The following is a 24156-nucleotide window of genomic DNA, read 5'->3' as shown; positions in this document are numbered from 1 at the left end:
ACAAAGCAAGTGATAGTTGTTGTTATTGTTTTCATTCTGCACTATACCAGTGAGCTCAGTACTAGGTGAGAGAATTCCATTAAGAGGTGGAACATGAAGGAAAGGGGTCAGGATTGCGTTAAGTGATCCTGGACCTGCAGATCAATTGGAATCACACTGGCGAGGCAGGTTTTCCAGGCTGAGGCATTTGGTGCACTGGTTTCTTATGCAATGCAAAGACTCATAGCACCAGTTTCAAAATGGACTCCCCATCATCGTGCGTCCAGGAATCTTATCAGCTGTCTGTCCCTAGACCGCAGGGCAGCGAGTTACTTGGCTGTTTACTTCTGAATAGGGACTCCCTAATGTTGAGAGGTCTTCAGTATAAACACATCTGGGCACATGTTGTTAAGCTTCCAGCCTGGCAGTCCATCTGGCTCCCTGATAAATTCTATAGGCATATTTTATCTACCTTCTGGATCAGTGACTCAATTATTGAACTAATTACCTTAAAAGCCTCATGAAAGAGAAGCAAAGTCCCCAAATATGCTCATTTTCTACTTATTCTTGACTGATAAATGAAGTCATTCATAAGTTAAAAGGCAGAGAAAATGCAGTACTTCCCTCTTGCTCATTTCTTAGTAAGGTTTCATTCTAGTCAAAACCGGGGATAATTATGCCATTATTAAAATGATAGACGTGGATTTTAAAATCATCTTGCTGCTTTCGTGTGACATTAGTTATTTCAAGTATATAAATGCCACCCAGATTTTTAAAAAGTTATATTTGGTCTGTTTGGGTCTTTTCAGATTTTACTTGTTAAAATAAAATAAGGTAACAGTCAGAAAACAACCTATCAGGTTATGCAATCGCCTAATGTAGTGGTTCTCAATAGAGAGCCATTTTGTCCCCCAGGGGACATGTGACAATGTTTGGAGACTTTTTTGTTGTCTTAACTGTGTGTGTGTATGCGTGCGTACACTCACTGACATGCCTGATACTGACAGCTAGTGGGCAGAGGCCAGGGACACTGCTAAACATCCTACGATGCACAGAACAGCCCCTAAAACAAAGAATTATCCAGCCCACAATAGCAATAGTGTCAAGGTGGAGAAAACTTGGCCTAATTTGATAGCTGTTATAGTTCTTCACTTTCACTGAGTCCATTTGAGAATACATTTGAGACTCTCATGTAAGCTTGTCCTCTTTGTCCAGAAAATTCATACACCCACACATTTTTATATATAAATTGAGGGAAGGGTCCACAGATTCTGTCTTCTAAGCCTCATCCATGGACTCTAAATAGAGGCTTTCTGTTTTTAGTCGTAGGAATTTTCACCATAATCTCAAATTTATTGTTAAAGTACAAAGAAGATGATGAAACAGACAGTATCATAGAGTAAGATACACATTTTTTTTCCTAGTCAAAATTTTGCAGGAATTGGAGATTTTTGGACTAGGAAAAAAATGCCTATCTTATTCTATAACTCATTGGAAATCAAGCAGGTGGGAGGGAAAAGGAAGGGATGGGTAAATTCATACCCAGTGGGTATAATGCACACTGTCTGGGGGACAGGTACACTTATAACTTTGACTCATACTGTACAAAAGCAATTTATGTAAACAAAACATTTGTACCCCTGTAATACTCTGAAATAAAATAAAATAAAATTTAAAAAAATCTTCAATTGAACTGAGGTTCAGTTTTGGGTAAGTAACATAAGCTTCTGAATTCAAGTTTTTCCTCTCTAGAATGGGTTTGGTGACATTTGCCCTAAACTACGCTGGTGTTTAACACCAGACTTTTTTACAAAAGGGTTAGGAATACAGCAGAATAACTATGTTCTCCAATTTTTCCTTTCTTCATGTATTTTAAAAAATATAGTATGGGCATAATGATAACAGATATAATTTATCAACTCCTGAACTATGAGCCAGACACTGTTGGTCATTTTAACACCTATTATTTCTACTCATTACAACAATCCTACAAGATATGCATTTATTATTCATTACTACTTTAGAAATGAGAAAACTGAGTCTCAAAGAGTTTAAATAAATTGCTCGGGGTCTCATACCATTCATTTTAAATTCAAATTCTTCCTCTCTTTGCATGAGTTTGTCAGTGCTTTTGTAGGAAGAGTCTTGGTTATTTAAGTTCGTTTCAGTAGAATTACACATACACACACAGATGTTTAACAAATAATGAGCTAGCGATGACATATGTAGTAAAACGAGTGATAATGATAAGGAATATCTATTGACTAATTGTTGATTTCAATAGCTCGTACAATGGAAGCAAAGTGAAGGTTATTAGCAAAGAGGTTTTTCAGTAAGAGGTGTTTGCCATGGTAGGATGGATGTACTTAGCTTTCCCACATATGTCTTGTAAAGGTGATGTAGGGGGCACACTTGGAAAACTGGGAGAACGGATAAAAAGTACCCAGTTCTGGCTTCAGGCTCTGCTGCTTCCTCTAGTGAGTTAGGAGAGGGAGCTGATGTACTGCTGTTCTCCCAGATCCACACGATGCTGTCCTAGTCTTTATGGAAAAAGTCTGGAAGGTGGCGTGTGCTCGAGGAGTATCAGCTCTCAGCATTTGTGGGGAAGCATACCAGCTCACCACTTGGGAGTCTTCTTTAAAGAATTAGGTAAGTACGAGCATTATTCTGGAACCTCGTTCTTAATAGACATGATTTTCCAGTAGTGCAAGGAAACAAATGATGTATGATAGAACTTTATGTTCAATTCAAACTCAACCCAAGTCAGCTCCACTCGGCTCAGCTCAAATAAACTGTTTTCCTTCCCTTTGTGGAGTGAAAGGCATTTTTCTAGCACTTCATTTAAAAACACAGGATCTTTAAAAAATCTTAAAGGTCTGTTAAAAATTTGTAGGGGAGACTCCATCGGTCTTCCAAGACCCAGCTAAAATATAACCTTCGTGCGAACCCGACCTACATTCTCTTTTCTATGCCCTGGTTGTTCTTTATACACACCTCTCTCTACTACAGCTTTCTTACACGGTATGGCAACTACTTCTGTCTCTCTCGTTTTCTTTCTCTCAACTTCAATCTCATGGAAAGGACGTCCTTGTATACCCAACTCCTAGTCCAATAAGTAAGCCTGGCACAAAATAGATGATTGTTCTATTTTTTTTCAGTAAATGAGTGGGTGAATGATGATTAAATTCTCCAGTTTTGTAAATAGATGTAATCAAAGGAACTTAAAAAATAAACCCCCTCCAGGGCCGTCTCATTCAGCCCCTGATGGCAGGCCCGGAAGAATTATTTCTCTCTTTCTATTATCACCACTTCTCCTCTGAGAACTTATAACATGGAATCAGAGGCGCCTGCTTACCATTTTTCCAATCATCATTACATACGGGCCCAAATACTTGTTCACGCCGAAGATGTCTAGTAGGCGGATGTACCAATAAATGATGTTCACGCAATAGATGACCCTCCCGTCACTCCTGAAGGGCTGGTCTTGGAGGCGAAGGATCATGCCAACAGAGAACAGAAGGATGGCTATGAGGTCTGTGACGTTCCAGTACTCTTGCAGCCACACCTTCACTTTCTGCAGCAGTTTTCCCGGCTCTGACATCAGAATCTACAAGACAGGAAGGGGAGTGGGGTTAGGTCTGGCTTCTGCCTACCTTTTCAGCCCAGTTGGCAAGTGCTTGGTCTGTTAGCTGACGTAGTCTCTTGCTTTGTCTACCTGTGTCTACCTGGATACTTTCATGCTATGAGTGTCCAACTGAGCTCAGCTTAGGCAATCCAGATGCAAATATTACAGAGATGGATGTAAGGAATAATTTTGATTCTTTGGGTTGTCTGAAAATTCTAAGACACACATTAAGGTTTTGCTATAAAATTATTGAATCCTAATGGGCTGCAAGTCTTCTCCGAAGTCTTATTCCCTCTCTGTAAACAGTGCCACTCACCATGTTGAGTTACTCAGGCCGCCCACTGGGGAAGACGCCTTCATTCCTCTCTTCTTCACCCCCATCCTCTGCATCAACAAGTCCTATCGCCTCTATTTCTAAATGCAACCTAACCAACCACTTCTCACCACCCTGCCTGCCGCCACCCTATTCTAAGCCCCATCACATCTCGCAGATGATTGCAGCAGCCTTGTAACCTGTGTCCCTGCATCGTTATTGTCCGCCCCCCCCCACGGTCATCCTATTCTCTGGGCAGCACACAGAATGATCTTGAAAAACCTCAGCCATGATCTGGATGGTGATTACACAGTTGTATGTACAGGTAAAAACTCATCAAGCTATACCTTTAGGAGTTGTTCATTTTGTTATAGGTAAATTATATGTCTATTAAAAAAAAAGGAGAGACTTTGAGAGACAAACGAACAACAACAGAAACTAAAAGAAATTATAATTGCATATTTTAACTTTCTGATGGCTTCCATTACAAATAGAGAAAAATCTGGAGTCCCAGCTACTCAGGAGGTTGAGGCAGGAGGATCACTTGAGCCCAGGAGTTCGAGGCTACCGGGGGCTATGAGTGCACCACTGCACTCCAGCCTGGGCAACAAAGCAAGACCCCATCTCTAAAACAAACAAACAAAGAAAAACCCGAAAATACAAACAGAGAAAAATCCAAACTCCTTACAGTGGCCTCATTTCACATTTCACCATAATCTCCCTCTACCCTGCAGCCGTAGTGACCTGCTCTTAAGCATAACAAGTTTATTCTATGCTCAGGACATTTGCACTTGTTCTTTCTGTTGAGAACTTTTTTCTCCCAGATTTATATTTGGCTTCTCTTCATCCTCAAGGTCTCTGATCAAATAGCCCCTTCTTAAGAAGGCCTTTCTTGACTACCCTAGCTGCAGTCACCTCCATGTCACCAGCTCATTCTCTAATACATTACTACCCTGTTTATCACTATATGAAAAAGTCTTTGTATGCAGGGATATGTATGTGGGTATGAGTATGTGTGTCTGCCTGTGTATCCATCCATCCATCCTTCTCTCTCCCATGGATTGTAAACTCCAAGGCAAGACCCTTTGTACATCATAGACACTCAATAAACATTTGTCAACTGACTGATTGTTGCATAGGTACCTGACAGCAATTCTCTAGTCCTTGCATATCCTAACTGCTGGGTGAGACTCTCAATTTACCTGCAACCTAGAGGGGCTGCCACGCCTGGCTCTGTGAAATGCATAGCTGGACAGCAGGAGGGCACCCATCCCATCCTGCACCACAGTCTGCTCCAGGGTGCGAAGAGCCAGGGAACCTGGTTTTGTGAAGCTGCACACCAGGGCCATCTACCTGGATCACTTGTGTTTGCCCCTGAGGTTTCCATCTCTTCAAACATGAGCACCCTTTTCCTCACTCAGGACTTCTCAAAGGAGGGGAGAAAATAGACTGGGGACAGGTCTATTTGTAACTGTTTGTTTGAATCTTTATGATCACTATAATGGTTTACCTTGGTCTGAAATGTTAAGGCAGGCAAGTTTTAGTAAGTCAGGGCTGTGGCTTCAAAGGATGAGCAAGACACCAGGAGCCACCTGGTAGCCTTATTTTTCATCCTCTGTGATGTCCCCATCCTAAGCCCTAGCCTAGGGTTTCTTACACTTTACTGTGCACCAGAATCACCTGGAGTTTGTCCAGGCTGCACCCCTGGAGTTTCTGTTCCAGCAGGCCTGCGGGGTGGGAGCTGCAGGATTTATGTTTCCAACAGGTTCCCAGGTCATGCTGGCGGCCACAGCTTGGGAACCACTGCCCTACCCACCAGCAACTCCTGAAGTTGCTGTTGTCCTGATGGTTTCTCACCCCTGGCTCCATGTTAACTGAGCAAAAATCTGTGTGTATGTATAGGGGGCTCGGGATACGGACAATGCCTTAGAGCTTTGCTAACCCTTTGCTCACACTTTCCTAGAACTGCTAAACATACAGGTTTGGAGTATAATTTTTAAACAGTGAAAAAAATTTTTTGTGACCTCCCAACATCAACAAAAGAGATACAAGCAGAGCAGTTTGGGGTGAAGCAGAGGGTAAAGTCAAGGGTCCCCCACCTGGCACCCTTCCTCTCTGGAGCCAGCCCTTAGCGCCTATCTTGTAACCCAAGACCATGAGGAGCATCGCGGGGAGCAGAAAGAGCAGTGGGTGTGGACACGGACCCTTAGCTGTCCTTTCTAGTCGTGGGATACAGGAAAATTGCTTAATCCCTCTGAGTCTTAGTTCCCAGACGTGTAAAGTGGGGATGTCATCACAGCCACGCCATTGACTTCGGAGTTGTGGGGAGGCGGACCCAGATGAGGTCGCGTCTGCTGACGCCCTGTAAACAGTGCACGCTATTAAGGGATTACCGCCGCTGCTCGCTGCTCGCTTTGGTGACTCCCGGCAGAAGTATGCGGAGCTGGGAATGGGGGCAGCAGGGAAACCACAAAGCCCTCCTTGTGTGTCCCCGGGAAGGCACGGAAGCATGCAAACTTTTCCACGTTTCCAGGATCTTGCGTCTGAGCCTGTGTGCTGACGCAGGGCCTCGCCCCTGGCTGGTTGAGTATCTCTTTAACGAGTGCAGGGCAGGGACGGGGCAGGGAGCCACCTCCCTGGGCCACAGAGGAAAAGGTCAGACGCTAAGGTGGTCACCGCCTCACTCCCCACAGCTACCCTGGAAGCAAGGGCGCAAGCATCTCTGCATCCTGAGAATTCAGGAGTGGGGTACTAGTCCCACTTTATAAAGGACAGGATTAAAAAAATAAGAACATGAAATGCCTCGCCCTGTTCCAACTAGTGGCTACACTGCTGTCTTCCCGTTCCTGGTGCCTTTGCTTCTTGCCCCGCTGCGGTCGGCTGCCCCCCGGCTGACCTGCCCTCTCTGCTGTCCTGTGCAGCCTCAGGAGAGACGGATACCTAAGCCTGGAGGTTGCTGGCCGCCCGCCTGCTTGGCAGCCCCTGCCAGAACAGTCCGCGGAGTACAGACTGCTCCCTGTCTCCTCCCGGTCAGGTCCCTGGAGAGACGCCAATCTCCCTGCTCCCTTTTCTGCTTATCACGGGGCAGGAATACGCGTCTGGGCGCTAAATCACAGCGGCTCCGGCTGGCACCGCGCAGCCACAGGGCCCCAAGCAGCCGCAGGCCCCGGTTCTCACGCAGCTGCACAAAGACCGAAGCAAATTTATCACTGTTTTTCAGTTTACAAATGGGGAAATCCACAACATTGGTCAGGAAGAAAAGGCACAGGACACGGGAAGACCACGGTATAGACAACTAGTTGGAACAAGGCAAGGCATGTCATGTTTTTTTCTTTTTTCACCCTATTCTTTATAAAGTGGGACTGGTATGCCACTCCTAAGTTCTCAGGATGGGGAGATGCTTGTTAGAATTAAAATATTCCTTCTGCTTCATAGGCCTATAGTATAAAGTAAAAAAAAAAAAAAAAGAAGAGAAGAATTAAAATATTCCCCAGATAGTTTCAAAACTCAAGAAGAAAGGCTCAAAATACAGGTAAAAGATTTTTTTCAATAGAGTGAGACCCTGTCTTAAAAAAAAAAAAAAAAACTCAAAAAAGATTTTTCGTGATTCCAATACAATTGCATCAACTAGATACTGCATCATTTCTCTGGAGGAAAACATTCTAGAGCTGAAACCCTTGCCAGGGTTCAAGCTGTCTTAGTAATGAAGGCGAATTTGTGGCGCATTTGTGGATGTGTAGGAATCCTTTGCTGCCCAGTATATGTTCCCACTACTGTAGTACATACAGCAAGTAGGGTTGGTTGTTCCTGAGCTCTTAAAGGTGCAGTGGACTTGACCGGGAGCATTTCTTCCAGAAAGGGCCTGTCCTGCTGACTGCAGTTCCAGGGAAAACGCAGAGGAATGCACTATCTCCCAAGCCTGCCTTCTCCAGTGGTTTTTCTCTCGTGAAATAGGAGTGTGTGGAGAGCGTTGAGCAGGGTTGCGGCGCCCTCTTGTGGAATTTAACCTGATCACATTTATTTTAACGGCTCTTTGAATCTGGTGGGCCCCTGAGGTTAGCTGGGATTTCCACTACATCACGTGGGGGTGGTGTTTTGATGGCTCCTTTTAGGCCACAGGGAGGGGGGAGAAAAGAGGGACCCTACACCCTCAACCTGAAGGACAAGAACTGCGTTCAGTTCACCTTGGTGATCCCTAGGGCTGGTGGAGTGGGTGGTGCCGGCAGGTGCATGCTGAATGTTGAGAAGGAAGAACCCACAGAATAAACGAAACGAATGAATGAAAGTGGAGTTTCTCCTGGAGCTGCTGAAACACATCTGGAGATTCGCAGGCAGGCTGTGTCCAAAGAGACCCAGAGTAAGGGGTTGAAATGGGAGTTAAAAGCGGCAAAATTTAGAAAGTGCTGTTTGTAGGGCTGAGTACAGAGCGGTGTAAACGGCATCAAAGACAACTGAAGGGTTTCTTGGGGCGGGGGGTGGAGGGAGGTGAGCAAAACCTCCGTTAGCAGAAAATAGAATAAAAATTCTAAGCACTGGTGGGGTGACAGCCCCATGAACACCGCACTGTGCAGCCTCCCCGGGTTTGTCCAAGGAGGAAAGCAGCGGCCCCGTGGCAGCGTTAGTTTCTGGTTGAATTTGGATCCCCAGGTGACCCCGGCCCCTCCGTCCACAAATAGAACTAACCACTGTCTTTCTCCTGTGTCTTCTTTTACGAAAGCAATTACCTCTCTCATCTTTTCTATCCCCAGCGTGAAAATGTAGGAGATGACGATCCATTCCTGGGTGGAAGGCCAGCGCTCCATCTTCACGAGCACGATGTAGTTGAAGAGCATGAGGTACCCGATGTACGCCAGCTGTGAGGAGACACAGACAGAGCTCCGGCTGCAGAGAACCCCGAGCCCTGGCCTCGGGCAAGGCCACCGCCCGGCAGCACAGAACGAGGTCAGCTAGCGGGACACAGAATTCATGACAAAATGAACCCACAACCTCTAACCTAGAAAAGACTGTATTGTTTGCAATACTTTAATATGCAATCTTTCTTTTGACCCTTCCATGTGTCTCTGGCATCCTGGTTATTTGTTGATGTCTACGTGTCATGATGCATCATTTTGTTTTGCAGTTAATTACCCGTTTTTTTTTGTGTGTGTGTGTCTTCCTGGCTAAAAGGGGAACCTCATCTGTCAGTGGCTGCTCTTGCTCATGCGTGGACCTTAGGTTCTTAAACTAGGGCAGCACAGTGGATATCTGCCTCATGAATGCCAGGCAGAATAGATGTCTGTGGGAAGGAGAGGAAGGCACATGTAATACATGTACATTGGTCAAACCAACATAAAAACAGCCCATACTTTATCTTGAGGCCCCACTTTAGTTCTCTTCTGAGTTAATGTCATCTTTTCCCCTCCTACCTTAAAGTGCTTGGTTGTCAGTGCCCTGGGGGGGGTTTTACCTGGTTTTCATTGCACCACCTTCCTGCCCTACCTAGGTTGAAATATTTCTTTCTGGTGTCTGCTTCTTTGAAACAAAACAAGGGAAGACAATGCAATTTATAGTCAGGAATGAGTCTTTGTGGCCTGTGTGATTGGAGTGGGGTTTAATCCTCATGTGGCTCTAGCACTTTGAGGTTGAATCCTGATGTGAGTGGCGAATTGCTGGATGTCCAGGAAAAACTCCTCAGGGTTCAGGTTTGGGGACTCACTATGTCAAGGTGAGAGGAGTGCAGGAAAACCGGTGAGGCTCTTGCCTGAGAGGGGGAGGAGGCATGAGAGAAAGTCACCCTGAGGGAAAACGGCAGAGAAGCTGAACCTTCCGTAGGCTATGCCTGGAGTGGAATAAGGCACTTACTGGCCTCGGGGCCTCAGGGGCTGGGAGTTGGAACTAAGAGTGAGTTGATTCAAATTTTCTGCACTCTTCAGAGTGATATTGCAAAGAATAGGACACGGTGTGGGCGAAAAGATTGAGGTCTTGAGGGTTCTGGAGGTATTGTGTGACTTTGGGGTCACGGGGGCAGCTTAGAAGGTGGCAGAAGCTGCAGCTGGCTGGGGACACAGCCAGCTGGGGACACAGAGACACTAGAGAAAAATGCTGCTTCTCTACTAACAGGGCTCCTTCCTCTCTCCCTCCCTCCCTCCCTCCCTCCCTCCCTCCCTCCCTTCCTTCCTGTTCTTGTCTTTCTTTTCCCTTTTTGTTTTTGTAAGAGAATAAATAGATTCTTAATGGGAGTCAGAGGTATTTCTAAGACCCTAAACATTGTCATATTTGCAGACACAGCTGTTGCATATAATTTCCTCATCTCTTAAAGGATGAAAATATGTGGGGACTAAACGAGATCACATATGAAAGCGGGGCTCACTCTCCACCCGAGTGACTGGCTCTTCTCCCCCACCCCTCCCACGACTATCACTGTAATCCATGCCCAGGTTCCTACCCTTCCCTATCTTCAAAATCATTAGCAACTCCTGAAAACCTCTCATGAAAGAGTTTAGTTAAAATCATGTAGGACACTGTTTAAAAATCAGCTCAAAATGGAACTTGGTTCATATGGTTTCTGTTTGTCATTATAATACACTGGCATTCACTCTGTAGGCCCTAAATACAGAATGCAAAAAAAAAAAAAAAAAAAAAAAAAAAAAAAAAAAAAAAAGGACTGCATTTTACAAAATGCAAAAAAAGAACTTCAATGATTAAAACTCTAAAATATACTCTCAGCCTTCTTCTGACTTGAAATCCTCCTCTCTCTCTCTGGTTGCTTCCTTTTCTGTGTTGGATCAACTCCCATTGTTTCTAGGTGAAATGAATCTTGTTAACTGCTCTGGTTTTTCTCATTTTCTCCAATTCACTGCAAAGCATTCCAAAGCATTATCTTCTCTTGTCACAGGTAGGCCCAGTGACACACGCACAATTCTTCTAGAACCTCTGCGTTTTAGTACTCAAGTAACTCTTCTCACTTGCACCTGTCCTCGGAATACAGATCTCATGTGTTCGGTCAGGGGAAGGTAGGCATAGGTTTTAATCCTGGCTCACACACTTCCTAGCTGTACCATCTTTGAAAGTCATTTAACTTGCCTGGGCCTCCATTCTGTAAAATGGAGGTCATTGCTACTTACCTTCTAGGGCCTTTGGAAGGATTGGGGATTATCTGTCTATCTCTCAACACATTGTAGAGGCCCCAACAAATGGCTAATATTCACCTCTTTTTTCAAGGTGCTTCTCCTATTCCCCTATCTCCTCTTACCTCAGCCCTTGCTTCCCTCCAATCCCCTGTGAACTATTCATATCTCCCGTCTTTCTCTTCTTTTTAAAATTGTCTTCATTATTGTTCATGCTTCCTCCACTTTCATCCTTTTTAGCTCCTGCCTATTCCTTAAATCACAGTTACTCTGTAATGAACTTTTCCCATAGTTAAGCTACCATATAATATTTTGGGATAACTCCCTAAATATAGATTTCTGAAAATAGGGTCTTAAACATGTTGAGATGGCACAACAGAGGACTGGCTGCTATGCTAGAAGCAACCTATCTCAGAACTCGCCATCATTCATGTAGTCTTGCTGCAGATCATCTTAACACGACATGCTTTGATGTTGTAATTGTGTGTGTGTGTGTGTGTGTGTGTGTATTCTGTAAGTTTTAACCTGTGTGCAGAATGTCAAATATTTTGAACAAAAATATAATCTTATGATTCTTACTTGTCAGTGGCAGTCCTATAAGAATTTGTATTCTATTTGCTTATATATATTTTTTCTTACATTTTCCATTAACCAAGATGCATGCTTCCTAAGCCATCAAACACAAGCGCAAAAGCCTGCTGCAGTTTGCTGTGGATCCCTCGTGGGGTTTGCTCTTCCTCACTTCTTCCTGGGCCTTTTCTAATGTCTCTAGAGAGCAGAGGGGGCACATGGCCTTGTAGAGGAAAGACTTTGTCACTGCTAGAGAAATGCTCAGTGCATGCCGTACCCTCTGACCTGCGCCACTTTGCACCTTGTACTTGAATCCTCTCCAGCTGGACACTTGAAATGGGCTCACGAACAGGGTCTGGGAACCAGCTGGATCCCTGCCTCCTTTCTTCTTGGAACAGAGGAGGACCCAACCTGCTCCTCGGGAAATTGGCTAAGATGGAGAAGTGAGGTTATGTGGAAATGAGGGGTGTCCGACCTTTCAGAACCCTGGCAGAGTAGGAGGGGACACTTCTAGAAATCAGAGTGAGAAATACTCTTCCAGAGAAGAATGCAACCAAAAGCAAACAGGACCTTCAATCTAAAAATGAATTTTATTGTTAAGCATCCCTGGCAATTTGAAAGGCTGGCACACCTCATCTCCAGTCCACTTCCTTGAGCCCTGGGCTTTGTATATATGTGAATATGGATTTCTGAGAATCGTTGTGTAAACACAAGTGGATACATCTGGGGGATCCACTCAGAAGAGGGTTGGACACATAGACCCTCACCCCTCAAAGAGGCAGCTTCCCAACGTGCTTCAAATGATGCAAACAAAGCAGGGTGTCCCAACCTTCCTTAATCACAGGATTTGCTCGGGGGGCTTATTAAACACACAGCCTCTCAAGCACCTTCCTGAAGATTTGATTCACCTGGGTTTATGATGGGGCTGGGAATGTGCATTCCTAACAAAACTTCTAGATATATTGATACGATTACTTCTACTGATTTCTTTTCTGCTCTCAGGAGTCTGCAAACTTTTTCTGCAAATGGCCAGATAGTTAACTTTTAAGGTTTTGTGGGTCCAGCAGTCTCTATGGCTACAAATCAGCTCTACTGTGGTAACGCAAAAGCAGCCAGACTATCGGTAAGCACACGAGTTGGGCCGTGTGCCAATAAAACTTTATTTATGGATGCAGAAATTTGAATTTCATATAATTTTCATGTGTCATGAAATATTCTTTTAAAAACTTTCTTTCAACCCTTTAAAAATGTAAAACCCATTCTTAGCTGGCGGGCCACAATCCTAGGCAGTGGGCTGGATTCGGCTCCAGGGCTGTGGTTTGCCAAGCCCTGTTCTGGGTTGAGGCAGCTGAGGCAGCACAGGGTAAGAGGAAGGGCAGACCTGGCTGTAGAACGGCAGTAAAAATATTATCTTGGTAAAATTTGCCTTTAGGATTACGGAGCATAGTTACATGGCACCTAGAACATTGCCTCGAAGGTAGCAGGTGCTCAATAAATGACATTATTATTGTTGTTGAGTGGACGGATGAACACAACACTAATTACCTATTCCTGTGCAACGTGACTAGTCTAGGAAAAACGACAGTGACAGTCACACCGTGCTTACATGTCCAGGCACTGTTCTAAGTGCTTTACATATTTTAATACATTTACTCTTCACTAAATCCTACAAAGTAGGTACTATTATTATCCTCATCTTCAGGAAACTGTGGACAGCACGGGAAAGTAACTTGCTTGAGGGCACACGGTACTAAGAGGCACAGATGGGATTTCCACCCAGGCTGTTGGATTTCAAAGTCCATGCTTGTCACCACTAAGCTGTTTTCTGCAAGGTTAAAAATAATATAGATCTGTATAAAATATATAAATAGGGATGATTTTTGCATGCCTCCGTTATTTTTGGGGGGGAAGGAGAGAATTTTTCTGTCTTTTTAATACTGATACATTTGGATTTTTACCTTACTAAAAAATTCTAATATTTTTATTTTTATAATATCCCATCCTCTTTTAAGACCATACTTTTTACAGTAGTTTTCAACTGGTGGCAATTCGATCCCACAGGGGGACGTCTGGCAATGTCTGGAGACATTCTGGTTGTCGTACCTGGGGAAGGGAGGATGCTCCTGTGGAGACCCAGGGGTGTGCTGAACATGCTACGTGCGGGGGGCAGCCCCCCGCAACGAAGAATTATCCTGCCCAAAGTATCAACAGTGCTGAGGTAGAGAAACTCTGCTTCAAAGCCAGGGCTCAGTGTTAGCACACAGGACGACACGAAAAGTGCCTCGTCTGGTCATTTGAGTCATCATGGGCTCAGACTCAGATGATCCTGTTGCTGACTCAAATGACTGCTGTGCAGTGGGTTGTGACAAAGGCTAAAAATACAGATGCACTATCTTTCCTCTGGCCCAGCACCACTGTGGCTGGAAAGAATCGGAGATGACCTGAGCCGAGAGCTCACCTTAAACTTAACATATCACTGAAAAGTAGAAGCGGAAAACCAACCATGGAGCCATTTGTACCCCATCAGGAGGCCATTGCAGGCACAGCCCATTGTTTTGTAGGCAGGAAGTGTCTGTAGGGTGTGCATCCCAAATAATATTTGCTTGTAGGTTTTATTGAGTGGTTTTTGCTGCTATGGTTTATATGTTAATTGTGTCAGAGCAGCCTGAACAACATAGCGAGACCCTGTCTCTACAGAAAATAAAATTTAAAAAATTAGCCAGGCAGGGTGGCGCATGCCTGTAGTCCACGCTACCACGGAGGCTGAGCCAGAAAGATACCTTGAACCCAGGAATTTGAGGTTGCAGTGAGCTGTGATAGGGCCCCTGCACTGTAGCCTGGGTGACAGAGGAAGACTTTGCCTCAAAAAAACAACAACAAAAAAAAAAACTTAGAAGTAGTTACACACACATGCTACCCTTCCTCAGTGGCGTTACTTCTATATTCTCCTCAGCCCTTACCCACCAAAAGTCCCCCTAAACTTGGGATTGGCATCTAAAACAGAGGCAGTCACCCTTCCAGGACAAAGAAATGTTTTGGAAAAGGACATCTACTGTCCTGCTAACTAGACTCATATTCATCTCACCTCTATTTCTGTTAGTTCTCTTTTGTCATTTCCTTTATTTTGTGAGAGGTGGAGAAATGTAGCCTGTGGAAGTTTCCTAACTTAGCTTCCTAACTGCACAAATCTTGCAAAGCTATTGAAAAAGCAAGATCACAGAGCTTTCGTTCCTGCTTGTGGGTACTTATATTATGACTTGCAGAGAAAACCACACTGGTGCATGAGAAATGGATGTGGGCTCCTTGTGCCCATCCATTAGGAAGGAGAAAAGGAAAACTGCTTACAGTGTAGAACCAGAACTTCACGATGGGTGCATTGTAGAATTCATAGATTTTTCTGCCCAGGGGGATTAATCGGTGCCTGCTCTGAACTTCCTCTTCATCCTTCTTCCTGGAGGACTCTCCATTGTTTCGTCCCAACATTGCCTACAGTGGAAGAGAATTGAAACCATCACAGCAGGGCTCTGGAGGGTGCATAGTTCAATGTGCTCATTTTACAGATGAGGAAAGGATGCCCATACAACCTAACAACCCAAGGCCCCAGAGATTTAGAGGTTGTGCTTTCTGTAAGCATACATTTGCACTATACATATAATCTGTGTATACCCTTTGTCTGAGATGGAAGACCTTGAGGATATTTCTTTTTCTTTTTCTTTTCTTTTCTTTTCTTTTCTTTTTTTTTTTTTTGAGACAGAGTCTCGCTCTGTCATCCCGGCTAGAGTGCAGTGGTGTCATCATAGCTCACTGCAACCTCAAACTCCTGGGCTCAAGCGATCCTCCTGCCTCAGCCTCCCGAGTAGTTGGAACTACAGGTGTGCACCACCACACCTGGCTAATTTTTCTATTTTTAGTAGAAACAGTGTCTCCTTCTTGCTCATTCTGGTCTCCAACTCCTGAGCTCAAGCTATCCTCCCACCTCAGCCTCCCAAAGTGCTAGGATTACGGGCGTGAGCCACTGTTCCTGGCTGAGGATATTTCTTGACTGTTCTCTTCTCTTCCATCCTGAGAGCTCTGGAAGATGTGAGTGCTAGAAGACACCAGCGTTCTAAGGGGAAGACAGAGCGCAGCCTGGAAAGACCGGGCTTCAGGAATCTGTCCCTCCCTCCCCTCTCTCTCCATCCCTATCATGCAATAGACTAGATATGGATTCAAATTCTGTCTCCATCCTTGCTAAACGACTCTTAAGTCAAAGGTAAATTGAACCAGAACACCTAATTTATCCAAGGGTTGTGAGTATTGAAGAGGTGAATTATGTGAATTGCCTGGAGCTTAGTTACATTAGGGATATCCTCTAACTCTAGGGTCCCAGATTTCAAACCCTGTAAAACCTGACTTATTGCTGGTATTAGTTTCATGGTGACTCCTGGGCACATTACCTTCCTCTGCAACCAGGTGGGACTAGGAGAAGGACCCCAGTCAGGCCTGACCCAGAGAGGTCCTCATCTCCAAGCTGTTGGAGATTTCCTTGAGAATGGAATTATCTCCTTCTCATTCACAACAGTAGCAGTGATAACAATAATGATTTAACATCGCAAAAAAGGCAGGACTTGAGAATAGGCAGACACCTGCCTGTCTGGGCAGCAAGTGACAGAATGCCTCAAAGACAGCTGAAGGTCCTGGAGGGGAAGTGTTCCAGCCTTGCGTCACTCAGATGGGAGACTGAGTCTGATCTTGGACACTTAGAAACGGTGGCACCATGGACAAAGTTTTAACCTCTCTGAGTCTCAGATTCTTTAACTGGAAAATGGGGTAATAAAGCACCTGCAATAGGATTGGCCTACAAATCAGTTAGCATCTGGCACTTAATAAGTGCTCAGTAAATATTAGCTAGTCATTAAAGCGAACTGAGACCTTCTTGGATACTCTTGGCTGAAATGATCTAGTTGAGATCTCTCACTAGAAAAAAAAGTTTTATTAGACTCTATAACAGCATGATTTCTTGGCTTTAATTTTTCAGTATTGTTCTAGGACAAGATTAGTTCCGCAGAGTTTGGAGATTTTCATTAAACGTGATAGCAGGGTAAAACTTTGTAACTTCTCAGGACTATGGAAGTCCTGATAAATGGAGACATTTATCTGGCTATGTGAACAAAACAAAAACAACCACCTGTTTGCCTCTATTATTCAGACATATTCCAACATGAGTGCATTTGTAAAAGGCTTGTCTTTCATGGGTTTGAATAAAGCATTTTTGATATTTCATTAATTCCAGCCTAAGCGGCTTAACTTGAGATTTTGCTGACAAGGATTTGGGACAAGACAGAGTACCAGGGATATGAGTTCAAAGTTGAGAGATCTAATTATAGAGACAATTTGTTTGTTTTGAAGTTGAGAATAAAGATAACCACCAGATAATTCTGGTTTCAAACCAATTACCGAAAATATACAAGTATTAGTTTCAACAGCTACTTGGATCATTGCCTCTAATAACGATTTTACTCACATACGCAACGATTACAACTGATTTCTTTGTGACTAATAGGATTTCTGGAGAGGGTAACGTCCATGCCTTTGTGGACCTCTGGCTAGAAAAGTGTGTTGAGTTAATGGATAGGTAAGATTTCACACCAAGGCCTATCTAAGTGTTTATTTTGATCAGTGAGCTGAGTCAATCTTCATGACAGATATAGCACACTAGACAGTAATAAAGTTCTAAAAATATTGGTTGTTGACCTCAAGAAACTCTGAGGTTACATGACATTTGGGCTCCTAAAATTTATATAACATTATTATCCCATTTCTGTTCTACTTATTTACATGCTTGGCAAATACAATGCTATTTGGTGACACAATGAGATGAGAGTAAAGACAGCTTGAAGGTTTTTAGGCATTTTGGAGAGTGGCGTCTTGGGGTAACCTCTGGGAACAGTGGCTTTCCCAACAGAGCTGTGGCCATGTCCTGGGTCTGTGGACTTGCTGGAACCTTATTAGGCAAAGGGCAAGGTGGAGACATTTATCTGGCAATGCCAGCAAAACAAAAACAACCACCACCTGTTTTGCCTTTATCATTCAGACATATTCCAACATGAGTGCATTTGTAAAAGGCTTGTCTTTCATGGGTTTGAATAAAGCATTTTTGATATTTCATTAATTCCAGCCTAAGCAGCTTAACTTGTGATTTTGCTGATTTCTTTTCCCTGTAGTCAAACATTTCCTTTGACATTCCTTAAAGCAGAATTTAACAGAGTCAAATACAGACGAGACTACACAGTATGATTTGAGAATCTTTGCTGGCTGGACACAGATGTCAAAGCTGAGAAAGAACTTTGAGGTGAACTAAGCTTCTAATGGCTACAAAATGGAGTGAACTGAGGTTGATATTTTTGTGTATAATTTTGGAAGATCCAAAGGAAACTGTCCCATTCTAAGAGAGGATATATTAGTTAAACACAGAAGCTCAAATATCCATCCTATGAAGGTGCCAACAAGGCACACTCTCCAATTCCGTCCATGGTGAGCCCGCTGAGCAGTGCCTGAGCAGTGACAGAATTTGCCATCAGAATTTGCCACCAAAGAAGGCTCCACTGTATTTAAAGACAACTGCTGTACACTCTGGAGTTTGCCAGCCCACACGTCCCTTCCTTCCTTTCCCTTTCTCCCTGCCGTTTCTGCCCGTGGACAATAAGCTTAGGCAGGAATGCTACTGCAGTGTCTCCTCCTTGGGTTCTCAGTAAACGACACCAGGGTCTAGTCTCTCCTAAGCAGACTTAGCTCTTCGTCTAGAGATGCATCTTTGATTGTGGCTTCTTGAAGGATCAGGTCCTCAAAGCTCTAGGCTGAGCAGGCAAAGCCACCTCCCTTTGCTTTCTTCCTTGCAACCCAACCAGAGAGAATGCTGATTCAGCCTCTGGCTGTCTTTCTAGGATGTCTAGCCCAAGTCAAGGCTATGCTACACTTGATTTAGGAGGCCTGTGTATCACTCTTGGATTCTTTTTGCTACTTGGTGGACCAAACAAGCTGAGAGTAGAGAGAAATTCACTCTCTCTCTTAACCTATTGGCTAAAAGTGTGGCCGATGGAGTCCGTATGCCTGGGTTCTAATTCCAGCTTTGCAACTAATTAGCTGGGTCAATTTGGGCAATTTAACCTCTCTGAATCCGCTTCCTCATCTGTAAAATGGGTATAATAATAGTGCCTACTATATGGGACTGTTGTGAGGATTCCATGAGTAAGTGTATATAAAGGGCTTAGGACAATTACAACATTAGTGAACATTTATCAGCATTTATGGTGTGCCATTTGCTAATCTAAGTAGCTTACCTGCACACTTTTTAAACCACACAACTGCCTGTGAGGTAGACAATGTTATTATCCCCATGTTAGAGATTATAAACTTGTGCCCATTGGTGGAGGGGCAGGATTTTGGCTCTAGAGCACACACTCTGCTGAAATATTCAATAAAGATTGGGTATTACTACTACCAATGATTCTGCTAATGATTAAAATATCCTATCCTATCCAGAGGCCAAAATTAGGGTAAGACAGTTAGGGAAGACAGTCGTCTGATCCTGTCACAGAGGTGAGTAGACTCCTCCACAGATTTTTATAAGGATCCTGAAACCAAAACACAAGTTGGCTTTTAATTCAGTGAGTCAGGGATTGGGCTGCAAATATATCTTCACGAAGGGCCTACTGGAAAGAAGTATTGTTTATCTGGAGGAAAAACAATTCATATAGTGGTCCCACTAGGATAATGATGCAAAGGCCTTTTGTCACCTGAGCAAAACCCATTTTTGTTTTCTCCCCTTATAGCTTCTTCTGGGTCACTACAGCAATGGTCATTGGCCAGGGTGGTGGCGGCAGGGGGGCGAAGACTATCAAGAAAGTCCTTATGGAGTTGTCGCTTGATGGCTTCCAAGCTATGAAAGCCTTGTATGTCCCTTTAATGACATGTGATATTTTTAGCCTTTGGAAAGCTGCCAGCGGCAGTCACGCTGCTCAGGCGGGAGTTGCGGGAAGCTGTCCCATGCCCAGCTGCCCCCTTCCCTCCGCAGAACAAAGCCTCCATGCTCTATAATTATACCAGGAAGAGCTAATAAAAGCTTTCCATACAAACCTCAAAATTCAATTAGTGCTGTAATTGCGAGCCTGACCCCAAAGACAGATACAGGCTCAGCCTCTGATCAGCCGAACAGTCCCAGCTCGGGGAAGCCGGCTGCTCCCAAATCATGGATTCTCTCTCCTTCTTTGTGTGCTAAAATAGACACATCATCCCATTGTTTAGAATGCTTTGCTTGTTTGGAAAATTTAGGGTGTCTTACTTTTGAATTTTATTGGTTTGTGTTGCATCATTGGCTGGCGGAAAGATTTCACATACAGTTGGACCCTATAATCATGTTATTTACACAGAAAGAACACACTTTTATTATATCCTGGTCTCAATACCTAAATGAAAGTACCCCATGATTAAACATGGGGGGAGGCTAGGGAACAGCTGTCTGACTTTAAGAGTAGTTATTGAACCTTCAGCATGTCAGCGGGACAGGTGGATTAGGGACTCTCCCCACAGACAGTGACTGCGTAGTGTTTTCTTACTGTCAGTTCCATGTCCTCTTCATCTTTTTCCTTCGTGGGCTTCTCTGGTTCCTCTGGCTCCTTCTCTTGGAGGTGGATTTCCTGGGCCTGAGACATATAGGGCATGTCGTCTTTGTTCTTGAACTCCAAGCTGAGAATTGAAGGAGGAAGTAGAATTCCCAGAATTACCTAAAGTAATAATAATGATAATAATAATAATCACATTTAAAGGATTAAGATTAGGGTGGTTGCTTAGAATCAGAGGGCCTGGGGTGTGGTGTTCAAGTGTTGGTGTGTGTGTGCACATGGGTGTTGTTTGCTCTGTAGGGGGTCCTGGGCATTCGAATAACTAAACACATTAATGCTAAGAGGGGAAATTGTCCCTTCTGGGAAATTATTTTGCACAGTAGCTCAATTTAATTTTTGAAGGAAAAAAAGCATTTCACCCAACTACGTCTTACCCAATTAACACTCACTTTGCATGGGGGAAACTGAGGACAAAAAGAGACTCTATTCAAGACAGAAATGGTAGAGAATTCAGATTCCCATTTGGCCATTAGACACGCTTGATTTTGACTGTGAAATTAATTCATACATACGTCCATTGGCATTTATTTGCTAATGTATCAAGTGGAGTTGATTATGCATTATCTGATTATCTCTGTAAAAAATGCTGTTATAAGTTGATCCTGAGAGAGTACGTGTTAGTAACACATTTTATTCATTTTAGAGTACTCCCACTATACAACAGAAACACACATACACAACCCATCAGGCTCTGCACGCAACAAGAGGGTGCCCTGGGACAAGTGCCCCGGGAGGCGCCAGCACTGTATTTCTCTCATGTGTAAACATCACGTGTGAATCTCTGTGTGAGGACACTAAATGTGGAGCCCCTTCCCATGGGAGGGCAATGTCACTCTCCATCGTCAGGGAGCAAGTGCAATTCCGAATGATGATACTGACATCTGACTTCCGTCCCCCAAGTCTTCTCCCACCACTACTCTCAATCCTATAATGACCCCGGGACACAACGATGAGTCTCCTTGAAGAAACTGCTCCAAGGTGAGGGACTCAGAGAGATCCTGAAGGGTCAGTAACAATGATATTCAAGTAGTGAGGCAGGCACAGCCGGTGCTCAACCGACCACAGGGACTCAAGAGCAGTTCAGGGGAAAGGGACAGCGATGACCTTGAATTCTGGGTGCCTGGCAGGCCTGGGGAGGCTCAGGTTGCGTGCTGGCAGCCTTCAGGGGACGTTACACCGTCTCAGAGCTGAGAGCCAGCTTGGCTCCCTGTCTGAGGCTAGGCTTGGCGGTCACTAGCAGTGTGGCCGTGGAACATCTATGACCCACTGCACAGAACCCTTCTGTGACCCTGGGCCAAGAGCCCACGGGAAGAGTGGTGTGGGGGAAGGGGTGCTGGTCCAGTAAAATGGTGGCTAGCAGAGTGGGGGTGGGGGAGGGGGAGGGGAGGAAATGGGAGATATAGGTCAAAGGGCACAAAGTTGGAGATATGTAGGATGAATAAGTACAATAGAGATCTATAACTATAGAGTACTATAGTTATAAGATTGTATCGTATACTGGAAATTAACCAGGAGCATAGATTTTCAGTGCTCTTACCACACACACACAAAAAATAACTATGCAAGATGACGGATATGTTGATTTGCTGGACTATAGTAACCAATTCACTGTGTATATCAAAACCTCATGTACACCTTAAATATGGACAATCATAAAATGAAAAGAAACTGGTATCACAAAAATTAAAACAAAAAACAAACAAAAAATCCCACATTCTTTCAACCTTCCACTTTCTATTTTTGCCTTTCTTTTACTGCTTTCAGTTTAATGATGTCTTTGAAGAACATTGAAGAAAGCCATTAAAAAAGCAAAAGCTGCACTCCAGTCTACTACTCTTAAAAACAGTAAAGTTCCTGACATTGTCCTTTCAATGTCAGAAGTAACCACCACATGCAATTTACTACGTGCCCTTCCTATTTTTTTTTATAAATTAATTTATACAGACTTAGCAATACAAACACACACTGGATAAAAATGGACTCAGGTTATACAGACTGGTCTGCAACTTGTTTTTCCTCATTGAAGAATAGATCGGGATTATCTAGCAATGTCTTTGCATATTCAGCTGTTTCATTTTTATTTCAGTTTAAAAACTAGCTCAAGCACATCTGGTAAGAGCCAATGTCTCTGTGATATGATGCTGTAGAGGGCTGGGGGTTCAGGTACACACAGAAGTGACAGGTTGCCTAGGTGGGGACTTCTGTGCAGCTGGCTGTGCCCATACAAATGGCACTCCCTATGGTACCTGTGTGTTATCACCACCTTCGGATCTTCTGAAAAATATTAACGTCTAGGCGCCCTCTCTGGGGATTTTGATTGAGCGGGACTTGGGGGAGGCCCTAGCCTCTGCATGCAAAACAGAACAGAACAGAACAGAACAGAACAATGCTCTACAGGAGATTCTGACACAGTCCAGGTTTAGAACCACCCTCCTAACACAAGAGAAAGCCTAAACCCCCGGTGGATTTGGCTTGGGAAACTCCAACCAACCCTCTGGCCCGAATAGCTGAGAGGGCCTTCTTGGGCGCGCTGACCTTGAGGCCTGAGTTCTTGCGCATGCGGAGCCGGCCCATCCACATGTCGGTGAGCAGCATCTGGCTGCACGTGTGAGCGATGAAGTCGCGGTGCTTGGCTGCCACCGCGAGCTGCAGGCAGGTGGCGTTGCTCCAGTTCTTCAACTCGTAAGTCAGCAGTTTCATGGCCAGCTGCTCGTCCTGCTTGTAGGACTGGTCCAAGAGCTCCACAGCCAGCTGGCCAAAGTCCCTGAAAGAGAGGATGGGCGGAGGAGTCCTTCAGGCCAGCTTGGAGGCATATGACAAAAGTGGGGACCCGTGGCCAGCCACTTTGTGTGGGGTAGTTGTCCCGTATGGGATCTAGTCTGTTCATACATTCATCCAGCTAACATCCATTGGGCATCACTGTGTGTCAGATACCATGTTTCACTCTGGGGGTGAAAGTCAAATAAGGTCTGATCCCCACACTCAAAGCCTCAAATTCAAGGGATATAGATGGAGGAGGCAGACCAATCAATCAATAATTCGAGTGCAGTATGTCTTCTTAAATGTGACAAATCTCAGTTCAAATTCCAGCCTTGCCAACCACAAATGTGTGATCTTGGACAAGCTGCTTAAATTCTCTGAGCCTCATTTTCCTCAGAAATGCAAACTAATAGGACCTCTCTATTGGGGTAGCTGAGAAAGATGGAATAAAAATTTCTGTGTATCTGTATGTACACTGTGCATAATACTCATGCCCACCTCTGTGTACACCATTGGGATGATACTGTCTCCCCTTAAAGTTTTGGGTGGCTCAGCCCCTCCGGTATTTGAAGCCCACCTTCCCCTCTCTCCCCCGAGACTGCCCCATTTGCTGGGCTGGCCAACCTGGAGTTGTGATTCAGTTCCTGGGAAATGTCGTCGACCATGTCGTTCTCAGAGGCCTCGTGAGCCATGGCTTTACAGAGCTTACAGGCCACCAGGGCCTTGGCCATGGCCTCCTCGCCATGCTGCCAGAAGAACAGGGCCATCTTCTGCCTCTTCATGAGGACAGCCCACACCATCAGCTCGTGGAAAGGGAAGGGGAAGTGGTTGATCTCAGGATCATCCAGGTCAATGTCCACCTCTTCTTCCCGCTTCTTGGTTGTCTTTCTTCCTCGCCGCAAGGGAATATCATCCTGTAATTTTATGGAAAACATACAGGCCGAGTTAGAAATGAATCAGCTCCTTTCCGTAAGTAGCTGTTGTATGTCTTCTACTGGCTCAGCTCTGGGCTTAATACTGGAATGAACTGGGCCAACTCCTATCCTAAAAGAACTCACATGCTCATCCATGCCTAACTTAAAAGCAAGTTATAATACATGCAAAAGCACAGTCCTGTGGGAACATGGCAGTGCTATACTCTAA

General features: G+C 44.4%; 1 protein-coding gene across 20 annotated transcripts in view; it reads right to left on the bottom strand.

The window, feature by feature from the left end:
* The window catches only part of TRPM3 (transient receptor potential cation channel subfamily M member 3), a 797388-nt gene that overhangs the window by 66757 nt on the left and 706475 nt on the right, over window positions 1–24156 (bottom strand). For all 20 annotated transcript variants that reach the window (XM_069476420.1, XM_069476422.1, XM_069476410.1 and 17 more), the window contains 6 exons: window positions 23638–23927; window positions 22789–23017; window positions 20188–20355; window positions 14939–15079; window positions 8642–8770; window positions 3335–3586 (listed from right to left, as the gene is read on the bottom strand). In XM_069476420.1, coding sequence (XP_069332521.1) covers window positions 3335–3586; window positions 8642–8770; window positions 14939–15079; window positions 20188–20355; window positions 22789–23017; window positions 23638–23927 — 1209 coding nt within the window. The remainder of the gene's footprint in view (window positions 1–3334; window positions 3587–8641; window positions 8771–14938; window positions 15080–20187; window positions 20356–22788; window positions 23018–23637; window positions 23928–24156) is intronic.

Source organism: Eulemur rufifrons, chromosome 7, assembly GCF_041146395.1.
Source record: "Eulemur rufifrons isolate Redbay chromosome 7, OSU_ERuf_1, whole genome shotgun sequence".
NCBI classification, from domain to species: domain Eukaryota; kingdom Metazoa; phylum Chordata; class Mammalia; order Primates; family Lemuridae; genus Eulemur; species Eulemur rufifrons.
This window is presented reverse-complemented; position numbering and strand designations above follow the sequence as displayed.